Source organism: Artibeus jamaicensis, unplaced genomic scaffold (genome assembly GCF_021234435.1).
Source record: "Artibeus jamaicensis isolate MK-2021 breed Jamaican fruit bat unplaced genomic scaffold, CSHL_Jam_final scaffold_1964, whole genome shotgun sequence".
Classification (NCBI taxonomy): domain Eukaryota; kingdom Metazoa; phylum Chordata; class Mammalia; order Chiroptera; family Phyllostomidae; genus Artibeus; species Artibeus jamaicensis.
The window spans coordinates 51813476-51830863 of record NW_026522030.1 but is presented as its reverse complement, the minus strand read 5'-3'; the positions used below and the strand labels follow the sequence as shown (position 1 = coordinate 51830863).

General features: G+C 35.4%; 1 protein-coding gene across 3 annotated transcripts in view; it reads left to right on the top strand.

Annotated features, from left to right (window-relative positions):
• The window catches only part of ZDHHC21 (zinc finger DHHC-type palmitoyltransferase 21), a 70641-nt gene that overhangs the window by 40833 nt on the left and 12420 nt on the right, over positions 1–17388 (top strand). For all 3 annotated transcript variants that reach the window (XM_037142756.2, XM_037142757.2, XM_037142758.2), the window contains one exon: positions 10592–10708. In XM_037142756.2, the coding sequence (XP_036998651.2) occupies positions 10592–10708 (117 nt within the window). The remainder of the gene's footprint in view (positions 1–10591; positions 10709–17388) is intronic.

Sequence of the window (17388 nt, the reverse complement as noted above, 5' to 3'; positions counted from 1 at the left end):
TGTAAGGATTTATGATTATTGGCTTTGTCTTTGTGAAAGACTAGTTTCAGTTTGCTTTTCTCCTATAATGTAATCCTTCAGGATTCTCAGCTGAAAAACTTAGGTGTGTACCATAGGTTGTGTCCTGTTGCTGTTTTCCCAGCTCTTTGATATTACGGAAAGCTCTGAACCTCCTTTCTTACTCAGTCTTTCATAGGTACTGCTTGTGAATTGCCAAGTACCTTCAGGTAAAAAGCAGTGCAGAATGTGGGAATCGCCTTAATGCATTTCTGCTCTCTGAGATCTTGGCCCTTTAAGTCCCAGCTAGTTTGGCTACTTTCCAGTATCTTCAGTCAAGCAGTTTATTTATCAATTAATTAGATTTTTATCTGGCTTTTGGTAGTGTTCTTGTTGGGAGGGTTAGTCTCATAATCTTTTTACTCATAGGTATCATTGGCAAGGACCTTTTGTTTAAAATTTTCTTCCCAGTGGTTCTAATCAGCATGCCCAACTTCACAACTCCAGCATGCAACTCAGTCAAAGCCTGGGTATCCTGTGGAGTTGTGCAGAACAATACTTTTGTAGTCGTAGGTTTGAGATCTGCGCTATAGGGAATGAGACTTGTGATGGACTTTATAGTTAGGTAGAGATTAGCCAGATGGAGAGATGAAGGAAGTCATTGCTCAACAGGAAAAGCCTTGAGACAGTAATTGGAATAACTGGTTTTAAGGTCAGATCTGTTTTGTAATATTGTATAGCAAATATTTTTAAGGTTACATAATAGAACATTGTGCTTGCTATAGCAGTTCTTTTGATGATGACATTTATTGTATTATAAAGGTAGAAAATATCAGTACTTACAGTATGAAAGTCACCATTGACATTTAAAGGAATAAATTTTTATACTGGAATCTTCTTCAAACGGTTCTGCTCTATAATTTTTTTTCTGAGTCCTTGCCAGTGTCTCTTTCATTTTTCTCCAAAACAACCAAAAACCTGTATGCAGCTCTTTTGTTTGTAAAGCTGGCATAGGGTCAGAAATCTCATTCATTCTCCTTGTTACTCTTTTCATTATTTGGGATACGGCATAAAGATCTCCAATGATCCCATTATCTTCAGAGATTGTATTAATTACTACTGTGCATCTTTCTTGTGGCAATAATAGTACAATTAAAGTATGCCATCGACTTTGACCCTATGTTCTGTCAGCCAGGGTAAGGGAAAGCTTTGGTCTGCATTTTCTCTATACCCTTTCAGGTAGATAGATGGCAGCATAGTATCTTTGCTAGTGCATCTTTCAATTCTAAACCTGAGTGCTTATTCTCTAGGTGGGGAAAGAAAGTGTTAACAACTGAAGTTTTTGTTTTGTTTTGTTTTAAGATGAAAGCATTTATTCATTAAACAAAAGAAAAAATGAATTGCCCTTTAAACTTTGTTGCAATGGCACTTAACCCGGATTTAGTAGAAAACTGGTTGATTGGTTGGTTTTTAGTAGAAAACATTTTAATTGGGCTAATGAGAAAGAGCAAGTTGAAAGAAAGCAGTCTGTTCACAGACTCCGGGAAATGAAGGGTTTGGGACCCTTGATTTTCTCCCATGTCTCTTCCCTCTTAGCTTTTTCTTTTCAGGGGTATTCCTTCTTTGCTGAGTTGTTCAATCGCTTTGCAGTTTCCCACTGTTTTTCAGAGTAACTTAATGCTTTTTAGATTTCTGTCTTATACCAAAAGAGGCCTATAAACCTAACAAGAATTAATATTACTGTCTTCTTTGTAAATAGTAACTTTAAAAAATCTCAATACTCTCAAGAGTAAGAAAAATATCTACAAAAGTTTCAGAAACTTATAAGGAATAGATGTCTAAATAAATGGGATAAATTTATTTATAGTTAGAATCACAGAATCTAGACTCAATAAAGATTGTATACTTTGAGACAGTTGGAAAAGTTTTTCAGATGATAAATGTCAAATGAGTTTGACCGTCATTTTCATGTGTAATGCCAATATAAATGTTAAATTTTACTTAAACCCCTCTTAAAACTAATGTCTTGGTTTAGTTATTGAGGAGAAATCATTTTAAAAATTATAAAAGCCTGTCATTTATATAGAGTGTTTTGTCATTTTTTAATGAATAAAAGAGGTGGATATTAAAGAAATTAATTTTCTTTGACCAAGGTCCATATTTGATTTTTTTCACACAGTTATTTTAAATGTTTATAAGAAAATGCCTGGTCTTTTGGCATATTGTAAAGTTATAAAAATATAGTTCATTTTAATATATGCCAGTTTGCCAAATCCAATATTCAAAATTTATAGCTTTTTAATTAAATATGAAGGAAGGTATCACTCTACTTAAAGAGTATACTTTATAACATTCTTCACTTGTTGTTTCATGAATATTTCATTAGTCATAGATTTCATAATTTTCACTTTATATTATTCTGGGTTTGTAAGCCTTCGAAGAGTGAGAAACGTGGAGGATAAGTGGTGGGTTGCCAATGTACAGATGAGACGACTGAGATTCAGAGAGGTCCAGTGGGCGGAGCTGTGGCTTGGGCCCGTTCCTGTGATTCTCCAAGTCACTGTTTCTTCAGTGGTACCACCAGGCTGCTAGTCCACCTTTTGTAACAATGCTCATTAAAAAAAAAACATTAAAAATGCTCAAGCATCACCGATCTCCTCTTCAGATAAAGCTCATTAAAGCTCCTGACTGTCAAATTCATACTATGTTGTTCTTATTTTTTATTGAGGTGACCATTTTTAGTAGATGAATGGAAAGATTATCAAAATGCATCTTGCAAAGGCATTTTAGTATATTAAAATATTTAAAAATATATATACCTGCTGGCAGTCACATGTTGTAGGTGGTACTGCCACTCTACCTGAGAAAATAAGAGGATTTAAAAAAATAATTTGTGGCTCCTAGTGAGGAGATTATGCAACTAACCATTTATGACATACCACTTTATTTTTAAAGTTACATCTGTTCAATTGCTTTTAAATGAAATGGGTTCAGATAATTTCTAATTGATTCTTTTATACTTACTTTTATGTGACAGTCAAAAACTAATATACTGACTGCATTTAATACTGTGGGGAGAGTGACAGAAGGAGGGGAGGAAGAGAGACAGTTTGAATACAGACATGCTGCCAATAATCAGAAGAGGAAAATAAATAATGTTTAGCAGTCCAGCCAGCTTTTCAGCTATGAAGGTACATTGTTGTTATTCCAATTAGCTCATATCTAATAATGTTGCTAGGGATTTGATGTCAGATATAACCATGCCACAGAATTATTTGCCTAGTTTTTTGGCTAAAAGAATAAAAATGGCAATAAGACCTGGTTGTAGATAGCTTACATATTGGTAAATCTCTTTATAATTCATCTTAATATTTTATATAATCAATCTTAAAATATCTTGAATACTTATTTATTGCTATTTATAAAAATATTTTAGGCTTTACACAATAATCTATTGTTTTTTATAGCTACATAAGGCCATTCATTCATTGTGGTCACTTTAGAATGGCTGTAATTGCTGAAATGTGTGTAGCATTTTGTGTTTTTTGGCAAGAGTAGTCAGGAATTGCCAAGAATACTGTGGATTTTAGATAAATATGAAATGAAAATTATTTTTAATGCCAGTACTAAGTTAATTTGGCATTTTTGTTCATGTACTCTGAAATGCCAGTGGAGATTGTCCCTTGGTAAAATTTTCATCCTTCCTTTCTTCCTTGGAAAGAATAGTGTCAGATATGTAACTAGTTTATATTTGTAGCAGGGAAAAAACCTGTTTAAAAAACACCCTGTTTTTCAAACAATTGTCAGATCTTTGTATCAGTATATTCCTGTGCTTTTTGTGACAAACAACACAGAAACCTTGTAACAATTGTTGACCTTGCCATGTAATACCAGATCTGCTGAATATACGTCCTCATGAAGTTTATTTTATATAGTTAATCATTTATGAATATTATAGCATTTAGCATAAAAGATCTAGCAGTTTCTCTATAAGAATGTTTCAGTCACTTTGATTTTAAATGGTATTACCCTGGTAGAAATTTTGTTGTTTCATTCAGCTTTTACCAAGCACTGTAGCACTGTGTTAAATGGTAAATGTAGCAAGGAAATATGCTGTCTTGTTTTCTTATTGAATTGCTCTGACTTTTCTAGAGTTTTTGCTGCTGAAATATGGAAAGTCAGACAAAAGAAAAAACAAAAATTTTACCCTCACTCATGCACCTGGGCAATCAGGTGCCAGTGAAATTTGTTCCCCTAGAAAGAAAGCTTTATTTATATTGGTATCAATATTTAACACTAAATACTCAGTGATAGCTGTTAGGTATGAATAGTGATTTTTAAAATTTCATTCAATTTTTACTAGGATTTAAGAAGAATGAAAAAGTGCACTTTACCTGTAGGGTGTTTTACATTTGTGCCTTTTTCTGTTTATATATGTTGTAAGTATCTTTTACTCTATGGCTTACCTTTTCACTCTTAATTGTATTTTTTTGATGAAGGGTTTTTATTTTTAATGTACTCCAACTTGTTTTTCTCTTCCTTTTTGAATTAGTGCTTTTTGGTTCAATTTAAGAAGTCTTTCTTATCCCCATGTTATCAATATAATTCTCCTGTATTGTCTTCCAAGTATTATATTTTTCATATTCTTACTTGGAATTAATTTTTATGGTTCTTATGAGGTAGGAGTCAGGGTTTAATTTTTGCATAGATAGGTATCTAATTGACTTAGCACCATTCATTGAGAAGATAACTTTTTCATTCTGACATGCCATCTTTTCCATCAACCAAGATCTATACAGACTTGTATCCACTTCTGGTTATTTTATAGTTCATGGGTGTATTTGTTTATCCTTGCGGTTATATCACATTATCATTACTGTAGTTTTATATATATCTTGTTACCCAGTAGAGGAGTGTTTTTAACTTTGTTTTTTGCATAGTCATTGCTTCACTAAGGAGCCTTTTTAAACATTTTCTCCCCTCCCCTCTATGAAGTTGAATACTAAGGAATAAGATTTTGTCAGGGAGGACTGATTTGTATATGAGCACAAACCATTGTGATAGCTAAGTTTGTTTTTCCCATTAAGAAGCAATCTTCTCCCTCCTGGGGGCGATGCTGCCCCATTGCAAATGCAGGCAGTAGAACCTGGTGTGTGTGTTTATGTTTTTCATAGGAGTAGTATGCTGTTCTTTGTGTTTGTTCCTATGAAATTTAGAAACAGCTTACTTAGCGATTTCTGCAAATCAAAACATAGTAAACCTAAAAAAACTTCCACCAGTAGAATATGTACTCCACTAGTAGAGAATTTTTATTGAGATTGTATTCTATACATCAATTTGGGTAGTTGACATCTTTACATTGCCGGCTTTCCTGATCATAAGCATAGTACAGCTTTATGAAGAAAATTCCTTCAAGAAGAAGTTGGAAGCATGGGTACTGTTACAATAATGAATTGTTCAAACATTTTATGCAAAGATTATTAGTATTTATAGATTTATCCGTGATTTCTAGCTCTATCAGATGTAATAGTAACAATAATTACAGTGTTGTTTTTTTTTTAAGATTTTTGTTTATTTTTAGAGAAAGAGGAAGGGAGAGAGAAAGAGAGGGAAAGAAACATTGATGCGTGGTTGCCTCTTGCATGCCCCCAACTGGGGACCTGGTCCACAACTCAGGCATGTGCCCTGACTGGGAATTGAACTGAAGACCCTTTGGTTCACAGGTCCACGCTCAATCCACCGAGCCACACCAGCCAGGGCTACAAACTCTTTAAAAGAATAAAAAAGAAAATTGCCTGAAACTCATTGTATGTATATAGCATATCCTTGATCAAAAACCTATCAAGGATAATAAAAAAAGAAAGGAAATTATAGACTAGTCTGATTATGAACATAGATAAACAACTCAGACAAAATATTAGCAAACTGAATCTGGTTATATGTAACCAGCCTGATGAAGTTGAATTTATTTTAGGAATGAAAGGTTTTTACATTGAAAAAGCAGTAAGTATATTTTATTACATAAACAGATTAGGGAAAAATCATATGTGTGAAAACTATGTACCAATGTATGAAGACAGATAGGATTCATCATCTATTCATGCTAGTTATGTTGTAGCAAACTAGACCTAGAAAACTGCTTTGATAAGGCAAAAAGTTTTTAAAACCCCCGCAAAACACCCCTCCAAGCTGGGGGACAAGCTCTGGGTGCTCCCGGCACCTCCTGCCCTGCTCGTTCTCACACACAGTCAGTTCAAGTCGTGGGGGGGGGGGGGGGGGGGAGGCAGGAGAAACAAAAAATGGCATAACTTCTGAAAGAAATAAAACTCTCATTGCTCTTAGATAATGTAGTTGTGTGAAGGATTTATCCATAGATGTTTTTGGATTTTTAAGAAAGTTTAAGAAGTGTAACTATGAAACAGTATTTAAAAAATTCTGTTTCTGTATGCTGACAAACAGTGCTTTATACAATAGAAATTAATAGCAAAACTCTTTCTAATAGAATCAAGAAAGAGGAAGTTCCTGAAATAATTCTGGCAAAAAAGTATAATACCTCGAGGGGGAAATTGTGAAGCTTAATATAGAGAATGTTATTTTTGTGTGCATGTCTGAGGGTGTGTTGTAACTTGAAAATCTAATTTAAAAATTTTTATGGAAATATAAAGTATAATAACCAAGATATTCTTGAAAATGAACTAGGTGGGATGACTTGGTTAACTAGGTGTAGAGGCTTACTACAAAGCCACTGTCACTAAGACATTTGTCATTGGTACAGGGATAAACGAATAAACCAGGAGAACAGAAGGAAGAACCCATATCAGACTCATATTTGTATGGATACTTGACCCCTGATCACTGAGGAAATGACAGCTCTTTCAATAATCCATCCTCGAACAATTGACTATTCATATAGTAAAAATAAATTCACACCCCTATATTTCACTGCTCAAAAATTTATTCATCAATTTCAGATTAATTAATGACCTAAATGTGAAAGGCAGAACTATAAAGGTTTTAAAAGCTTCAGAACAGGGCTGTCAAATTCATTTTCACCAGGGCCCACATCAGCCTCAAGTTGCCTTCAGAGGGCCTAATGCAGAGCTCCTTGCCCCTAGTTAAGGAGTAGTTACATTTATACAGCCCTAAAATTACATTAGGCCCTTTGACGGCAACCATGAGGCTGATGTGGCCCCCGGTGAAGATGAGTTTGACATCCCTGCTTTAGAAGATAATATAGAATGTCTTTATTACCTCAGGGTTGGGAAGGATTTGTTGAATTGGAAATAAAAAACACTAAAGGGGAAGATCGATAAGTTGGACTGCATTAAAATTAAGGAACTTGAGGTTACCAAAAGACGCCATAAAGACAGTGAAAAGGTAGATTCAGATTAGAAAAGATGTTTGCAATATATAACAAATATACGTGTATGAAGAATGGAGCAGTAAAGATCTTCACCTTTAGGGCAGGAACGAGGGAGAGAATGTGATGGGGGAGGAATGCGTAGCACAGAGGAAAGGTTCTGTGGTTTTAAATGTTCTCATTCTTGAGAGGGTGGTCTCACTTTTCTCTAGACTAAACCCATGTTTTACGCATTTATCTGAATATAAACACATTTCTTATTTAAAAAAGTGAGAAGAAACAAAAACAAACACAGTTATTATGTTAGTTTGCTAGGGCTGCCGTAACAAAATACCAGAGATGGGGAGGCTTAAGCAACAGAAATTCATTTTCTCAGCGTTCTGGAGGCTGGAAGTCTAACATCAAGATGTCCGCAGGTTTTGATCTCTCGATGTCCCTCTCCTTGGCTTGCAGACGGCCACCTGATGCGGTGTCCCTCCTCACGTCGTCTTTCCTGTGCGCCAAAGCATTCCTGGTGTCCCTTTCTGTTCCTGAATTTCCCCTTCTTACCAGGACCCCAGTTAGAGTGGGTTAGTGCTCACCTGGGGCCTCATTTTAATTTAGTCATCTCTTTAAAGGCCATTATCTCCAGTTATAATGACAGTTTGGGAGGGGTTTTCTGGAGACCCAGTTCAGCCACAACACTGTTTATGTAGTGAGGCTCTTAATGAGTCAATGGGGTTTTGTGATTTGGGGATAAAATTTCCCAAGCCAGTTTTTGGGTTAAAAAAGTGCTACTTCTGAAAAAATCTAAGCTATAAGTAAAGGTGTTGTGCTGTGCTGAATGACTCAAGCTGTGGTTATGTAGGTGTGAACTTGGACTACAACTTTTATTGAAAATGTGAGAGTGTTAAAAATGCAATTTCAATTTAAATGAAAGTATCATTTTTTACAAATTCCTTTAACTATAAATGTATAACTTAAGTGAATAAAGGCAATATTATGTGTAGATATTTTAATCTTCACCCCTAACATTTATAAACTTGAGTTGACAAATTTTTTTTCAGTCTTTTCACTGGGAGAAGAGAGGGTGCATTTTATTTGACCATATTTTGGATTTTTGTTACTGTAACACAATTTCTATATTACTAAAATTTGCCCCACTATGCAAAGTCGTGCAGTGAAAAGCAAAAGGCTTATGGGAAAAGGGGGGCACAACCCTCAAAAACTTTTCAGTGACACTTAGAAAGTTAAGAACTTAATAAAAACAGCACCACAGTGTTATACATGTTCAGTTGTTAAGAAATACGTAGAATCTGTCATGATCATGGCACTTTACCTTAAAAGTCAGCTGAAGTTTTCTTGTGGAAGTGGGCGCCAGGTGGGGTTGCCGTGTGTGCGTTACTGTGACGTGCTGGAAGGAGGGCCCGTCTGAAAGGGGAGGGTGGGTTGTGAAACGAGCTGTGGACGAGCGCGGGCGGCTCGTGATAAAGTGGAGTCGCTGGTACGTGTTTGGGGGTATGCGTGTGTTGGTGTGTTCCAGTACGGCTCGATTTAGCCGGCTGCAGTGTTCATCTAGGGTTTTTCACAGATAAAATCACGCATAAGTAAATACAGAATGCTTGCAGTGCTCAAATTATTGCTTAATTGGAACAAGTTTGTTTTTCCATACAGCAGAACTTGTATGTAATTTTTTTTTTACTTTTTTTATTGATCACGCCATTACAGTTCTATTCCCCCCCTTCATTCCCCTCCACCCTACCCCCCATCCCCACCATTACTCCCCCTTTAGTTTATGACCATGTGTCTCAAGTTCTTTAGATTCTGTATTTCCCATGCTATTCTTGCCCCCCCATCTATTTTCTATCTACTGTCTATGCTACTTATTTTCTGTACCTTCTCCCCCCTTCTCCTCCTCCCACTCCCCTGTTGCTAACCCTCCTTGAGATCTTCCTTTCTTAAAATTACTTGTAGCCCCATCTTTTCATCTTCACACGTTGTAAGGATTCTGCAGTAGGCCCTTTTTTACTGTGGTTTTGCAGTGACTGCCTGATATTTTGACACGCACTTTACGTGTCTTGGTAAATTTTAAGGTTTCCCAGGCTAGTGAATTGAGTGATTTGGGTGTGGAGTCAGATTTTTGCCTGAGCCTGGTGGATGATCACTGTGATACACAGAGAAAACATCGGTTCTTCTGTTTCCAGCAAGTGCATTATGTTCAGTGACCCCCCTGCTTTTGGCATTACTACGAGAATACCTTTAAGCCATAATCTCAGTCAAAAATATAAAAGCATGTGGGTGGTTATGTTTTGGGGATCCTTCCCATTTATTCTTACTTTTTTCCACTGTGGCTGTTTTAAACCGAAGTTTAGCAAAGCAGGTTTCTGGGAGAAGTCTCTGTTCTCTCATTCTCTCTCGCTCCTCTGGCAGGTCCGGTTAGTAACAGTGAGGGTGAATGAAATGCCTCCCCTTGTTTCCCTGTCCTTCCACCACAGTTTTTTGGGTTAACGTTTAAGACCCTCATGTTTATGTCCTCAGCCATGCACAGCATTCCTGTTTCTCCCTCCCATCTAGGCATTGATGTTTCTGCAGTTCTCTGGGCGTGAGTCCCTGTTAGAGCACATACCACTCTCTGTTTTGCAAAGCTGGACCCTCGCTAAATAAACTGCATGCTTCCTGAGGGCACGGACCGTATCATTATCATGTTACATTTCTACTCCATAGCATAGTGCCTGAAGTGGTGGCTGGGTTAAGTGAATGGGTGAATGGTTGAAGTGAGCTTGAGGAGAGCTGTCCGGATACCTGATCCTGTCATTTTATTTACTTTCCCCCTCATTTTGACTCAGTTACATAATCTCTAGGTATCTTGATCACTTGAACTTTAAGGGTTTTAGCAGTGCAGCGATAAAAGTTACTTTTGTGGAACCAGTGAATCTACACCATCTGTTTTGATTTTTTGGAGGTTTTTTGCTATAAATAGAAAGCAAGCATGGCCAGTTTGTAACCTTTAGCTTGAGGTTTTTGACACAACAGATTAGTAAAATCCTATTTTTCAGCTTGCTGGTATGAATGAAAAAGTATTTTTGAAATTTAAAACTATATATTGATTAAATGAAATAAACTCAAAAGAAGGGGAGAGTATTTCTTTTAAGATAGTAAGGGAAAATGTTATGGCTGAATTCTTGATTATTATTGCAAATATGTAAGGTACTTTTTAAATTGCTTTTAAGACTTTTCTTCTTCTAATTCTTATAGGACCTCTTCGTTGTTAGACATGAATTGGCCATAATGAGACTGGCTGCCTTCATGGGCATCACTATGTTAGTTGGAATAACGGGACTCTTTTATACTCAACTAATTGGTATTATCACAGTAAGTATATTTTTAATGTAAAGTATATTTATGAACATATTTCCTAAGTATGAACTTAATTCTAAGAAGTTACAGAAAATTTAGAAATTAGAGGAGAAAATTATCCATAGTCATTTATTCCCATTTTCATAAGCCTTTGTAATTTTTCAGGTGGTTATGATCAGTGTATAGAGTGTATATACAATTTTGTATTCTGCCTTTAAAAATTAACATAAGTAGTTTTATATACCTGTAGACTTCATAGTTGACCTTCCCCTATTGATCAGGATCTAATGTGCAGTTACTTTCTATATTATAAATAAAATTACTTTGAACATCTCTTTTTCTTCTTTAAGCTATCATATAAGGTAAATTAAAAAAAAGTGGAGTTGCTGATAGAAACATTTTCTTTGTAATTAAATCTTTTTTTGAATGTATGTTACTAGCTAAATGGGATTTAGCACATACAACAGGAAAGATCTAAAAGTAAGGAAAATATTGAGTAATGATTTGAAAGTTTGATAATACATGGAGTTACAGAAGACTTAGGGTAAATAGACCTTATATATTATTGGTGGGGGTATAAACCAGTAAATTTGCCCTTTTTGAAGGGCAAATTTTCAGTGTCTATAAAAATTTAAAATGCACAGTTCTTTTGCTACAAATTTATTTTGTAGAGACTGTTTACTTGTATGTAAGTAAACATGTAAGTTGAAGATCATTATTATATTATTATATATAATGTGTGTATTGTGTATGAAAACTTAAGTGATTGTAAGAATATATTCAGTGAAAGAAATGTACAAAAAAATGCATCAGAATTTACTGTAAGGCAATGGTAATCAAGAAGGTGCGGTGCTGGCATAAGGGTACGCATGGTGATAAATGAAATGGAATTGAGGGTCCAAAAGTACAGACATACTTAACAGACAGTTATTTTCAAGGATGCCAAGACTATTTCAGTGGGGGAAGAAAAACTCTTTTCAAGAAATGCTGCTGGACAACTAGACGTCCTACCCACACGCAGAAGAATGACATGAGACCCTTACCTCCTACCATGAACTTGTATTAACTCAAAAGTTATTCATAGGCCTAAATGTAAGGTCTAAAAATTATAATTATCATAAAACTCTTAGGAGAGAACATAGGATAAACCTTGGGTTAGGCATTAATATCTTAAATATGATACCAGAAGTGCAAATGACCAAAGAAAACAGTTGATAAACTGGACTTACTCAAAACTATAAACTTTTGTGATTCAAAGGACACTATCAAGAAAGTGAGAATAATTCTCACTTTCTCCCAGTTCACAGAATGGGAGAAAATATTTGCAAATCATATATCTGACAAGAGACTTGTATTTAGAATATATGATTCACAATTAAGAATCATATATTTAGAATATATGATTCACAATGATGTCATAGTCTGTTCATAAGTCATGTCAAAATTGCCAGATTATGCCTTGCATATTTTGAATTTTCACTTTTGAATTTACTAAGGTCATTGGCTTACATTTACGTCCCCTGGAGTGGGATTTCTCAGGTTTCCCCAGTTTCTTCCGAATAATGACTGGGATGACGTTGGTAGCTTTGCCACTGCGAGTACAAGTTACCCGTGAGGGCCAGCTGTTGTGGGTTCCGAGCTGCGGGCAGCGGTTGCCTTTCCACCCAGCAGCCCCAGCGGCCTTGGAGAGTGGGCCGTGGCAGCCAGGGCTTCAAGATGTTTTAAGAATTCCGCCTCCAAACTTTTAGCATGTACCTTTGAGTTGGATATAAAGTTAAATTTGTCATATTTGTTGGGTTTTAAAGGGTTTATGGCAGTCCCCTCTAATCTGAGGTTTGCGTTCTGTGGTTTCAGTTACCCATGGTCAACCATGATCTGAAAATACTGTATCAAATGGAAAATTTTAGAAGTAGACAATTCTTAAGTTTTAAATTCTGAGTATCATGAAATCCTGTGCCTTCCTGCTTCACTCCGTCCCACGTGGGCCTTGAATCTTCGTGGTCCAGCATCCCCACACTGCATATACTGCCCACCAGTCCATCATTTAAGCCTTTTTTTATGGCTATCAGATCAACAGTCATGATGTCCCAGGGTTCAAGTAACCCTTGTTTTACTTAGTAATGGTCCCAAAATGCAAGACTAGTGATGCTGGCAATTCAGGTATGCCAAAGAGTAGCTGTAAAGTGTTTGGGTGTGTGAGAACAAACAGTAAGTATAGGGTTCAGTACTATCCAAAGCTTTAGTCACCCGTTGGTGGTCTTGGACCGTATGCCGTGTAGGTAATGGGGGACTGCTGTGTAACATCAGGTTCTGTCTGGTGATCCTGCTGCCAGTGTGTTAACGTGCATTTTCAAATTGCACAGTGTTCTATTTTCTTATACTATGGAACATTTCATTGTCTTAAGGTAGAGAGATTGGTTCTAACATTGTGTTATTTCTAAAACTGAGTGGATACCACATTTGTTAAATAATGCTCTCTCCCGAAGTTTCATCTCTTTCTGTATACATGTAGTACTCTCTCAAAATACTCTGTAGTAGAGAGGTCTGATGTATGTAGAAATCACACATTTGCGAAACATTAAAAAAAACGCAAGTATTAAGAGCCAGAAAGACAAAGACCGTATTATATTTGTTAGTCCAATCCATAGTCAGTGTACTTCCTCTTGAATCCAGTTTCTCTGAAAAATTACAATAAATTGCTGTTGCATTTTCATGGGCTTTCATAGTGAACTTCAAGCATCATATTTTTGGATTAAAAAATTTTTAAGGTTTTTCAGAATACATTTCTCCCCACATTGATTTAAGGTTCATTAAGGTTTAATTATTTAAAGTTGTTATGCATTTAGTATTTAATTTTAAATCTAATAAGTTATTAGCACTTATATGCAATAGTATTTAATATTTTAAATAAAAAATGTAGATTTTGCTTTCTTTCTAAAACATGCTTCATTTTTATAAAAAAGTTAAAACTACCTACAGGAAATTTCAAACCTGGACATGTTATGGACAAGTTTTTGTCATAATCTGAATCTGTTGATCTCTCTTTACAGTGTGAAAGAAGTGATATATTTGTCGGGTAGCATAAGAAAGAAAGGGAGGGAAGGAAACACAGTAAATTTAATCTTTCCAATTAAGTCTTCCTCCTTCCCATACTCTTGTACTCAAAGACCAGGAGGCATTTTGGGAAAACACTGGTAGGAATATATCATTTCATTATGTAAAGTGTGTACACAGTTTGAATATAGGCCTATTAGACAACATACAAACACCAAATGCTATCTTTTTTGTAGGTGTTAGATTGAAGTTTTGAGGAAACAGCATATCAGTATTCAGATTTGTTCCTATTATTCTTTCTTGGAATAAATAAATCATTTCTGTGTAAGAGGAAAATTACCATCTTCTTATTGATAGTAGAAGGATAATCAGTAATGATAATCTGATGTCATTTTAGACCTAGCAAGAACAGATTATCTGACTCAGATAAAATAATTAGAAATTACTTAAATTTACGAATAGTGGATTCCTAATCTCATTTCTGAGGTTAAAAGTCAATACAACCAGATGTTTCTGTAGACTAGACTAATCTTAAACCCAATTTTAAAGGATTATGTTTGATTATTTCTAGGTTTAATTTCAAACAGGATTTAAATGTATGTGTTTGTGTATTTTTACTAAAATTAATATTAAAGTGTTTCAAAGCAATCAGCTTTAAAGCATTCTTTATTTAGGAAACAGATTATTCTAATTATTCCTTATTAGAATGTTCAGCATTTTTTCCTGTTTCTAAGTAAAATGGATAGTGATGTTGTTATTAATGTAATTGATGTCAGGATTTCTTATTGAGCAGTAGTTCACACACAGCCAAGAATAATGTCCATTCTGACAACCAGCAATACTAATAGTGCCGGGTGATTGTGTTAGTCATGTTTTGAGTCACTGGGCTTAGAGAGAGTTAATCACGAAGTGCTGTAACAGCTGGTACAGCGCCTTCTGGTGCGGTTCTGACAGTGAGCTATTGTGTACTGTGACACTGCTCTGACAGTTTATCTGAATTTTGTATACAAGCATTTTTGTTTTCTGGGCACCATGGAGTTTATGTAATAGCTTAAGCTTTTGATGGTGTCTCTGGAGCTTAGTGTTTTTCTCAGTTGTGGTGAGGTTCATGGTAGGGTGGAACAGATATATTTACTAGCAGTTTTGTAAAAGGCTTTAAATTCTCAAAGCAAAAATTGAGCTTTTGCATTTGGTCTCACAGGTACTGTTGTGGGATGCTGCTTGAATTACTAAAGGTAGCTTAAAGCAAAGCTTTTCAAAATAAAAGGGGAAAATGCCCCCCCCCCCCATACTGGCCCATAGTTACCTAAATAAATACAGAAGGAAGTATAAATGCAAGAGTGACTTATTTTTTACTTGGTTATGTTATGCAGTGAAAAGTATCTTATGTTCAAAATGTTAAGTTAGTTTAAATGAGACTCTCTATTAAATGTCATTCTCATTATGAGATAATTAGTGGATTTACCTGTCTTTTAAAAATACCCATAAATGTAGTGCTGAGATTATTAATCCTTATAATTAAAATCTGCCAAGTATCCTATTGAGTCAATGTGGTGAGTTAGTAGCATTCAACTCCAAACCACCATTGCAAATATGGAAAACAATTTAAATCTATTTGTATGGTAGTACAGGGGAATAGTGCACTTTAATTTTCTTAAAGCATTACTCATTTTTGAGTGATTAAATGGAAGCTAAACATTTACAAGTTTCTTTTTACTTTCAATTTTTCCCTCATCAATTTTTGATCTGACTTTAAAACATTATAGGATTGGAGAAAATAGTGACTCATTTATAGTTAACTTGCAGATCTTTTTCCACAATGATTTATATGCTTTTCTCTGTCACATTTCATCAGTATATTAGTTATAGCCCATGTCCCAGCCAAAGGGCACATTTGTTCATCTTACTTCTACTGTTAACCAAAACTGTTACTGAAGGTATAAACAATTCTGTATAAAAGAATGTAAGAGTAGTTAACTTTGAGTGTTGATTGCAAGCATAATTTTTTAGTTGTTTCCAATATTTAGTGTAAGGCTTATTTACACAATACATTACTGTGTATAACCATCCTCTCTGGCATCCTCTCTATTTCTGTATAATCACTGCTTGTATACTTGACTATACTTGACTGCTTCCACTAGGCTGAAGTTCCTGGGCGCTAAGGACGGTGTCTTATTAAGTACGTAGTAAATTTTTGATAGATGGGTAAGTGAGTAAATGAATCTTGGTTTTATGTACTTAGTACTTGATATTTCAACTAGATTATGAGCCCCTTCTTGGATATTAAATTTTATGTGTGTAATTTCCCAGAGTCCTGGTCATTTTAACTTTTATTATAAAATGTGTGTTTTCATTTAAACATAGTTTTTGAAAGCTACATTCTTATGTAATTGAAATATGTTATCTCTGAGTCTTTCAGAAAGTGTTTAGTAGGCAATATAAGTAAGAACCAGGTCTGCCAATTGTTGAGGAGTTTCTTAAGGGCTCTAATTTATATTAGCTCATTTAATCCCTAAAAAAAAAAAACCTTTGAGGTAAGTATTATAATTTGAAAATTAAGATATGGAGTTTTAGTAATTTTCCTAAGGTTTTATCTCCTGAAAGTGGCTTGATGTATGGGAATTATTTTGAAAAGAGATTTTCAGTGACTATATAATGTAAAATCTCCTGCCCTCTCACATTGGTTCCATGATTGATTAAATCCTCATGTGAATTTCAGATCTCTAATAAAAGATATAGCTGGCCCTGTGTTGGAGATGAATGCTTTAAGAACCATTATTTCATATAAGAAAGTAGTGAGTTCTGATTTCAGAGGAGAAATAGCTGATATTAACAGGAAGTTTTTTCTTTTTGAACTGTAGGAGTAAATTAAGGAATCATGCTGTTTCTGTGTTCAGTTAGTTTAGCACTACAAATGTATACTGAGCACTCAACATTGAACAAAATATGCTGCTAGGTACTATGGAAGATGCAAAGGTTAAAGGAGCTTCATGCTGACCATGTGCTGAGCAGAGGTGCTAGGAAGGCAAGAAAAGGTCTGTCTTAGAATTAGTAAAAATCAGTAATAGATAAAACAGGTATATAATCTCTAGTAGTGAAAAATTTTTTGAATAGTTTTTTTTAACTCCAAACAAAATGAACAGTCATTGAATTAGATATGTGCATCAGAATTAGAAACATCGAGAAGGTCCACGGTAAGGAATGAAGAGTACAGGCAGTCATTGAGGTCAGACTGACTTGTCTTCAAGGAGTCTCTGAGAGAATGTTTTTAACTTGCATCAGGTCTTTGGTTTGGCCCAAGCTTTGCACAGTGGCAGTAATGTAGCCAATCAGGTTTATTGAAGGTGAGACTATTGCAAATTGAAAATGTTTCCAGAGTTAACTAGGCCAAGAAGCAATGACCCTTACTTCCAGACTTGAAAGTGATAGTCATGGAAACCAGGTTGACACTTTAGTCCCTTATGTCAGGTGTGTCAAAGGACTCTTCACATCCTTTCTCCCCTATCACAACCTATATGGCGAAGTGTTGGTTGACGAGAGGGAACTCTGAGCAGGAAGTTAGTTGGATGGATTGTATCATCAAAGTATCTGTTCCCAGAGGACTAAATCCTCAGGTCTGTTAACCAGGAAACGCCTGCTGA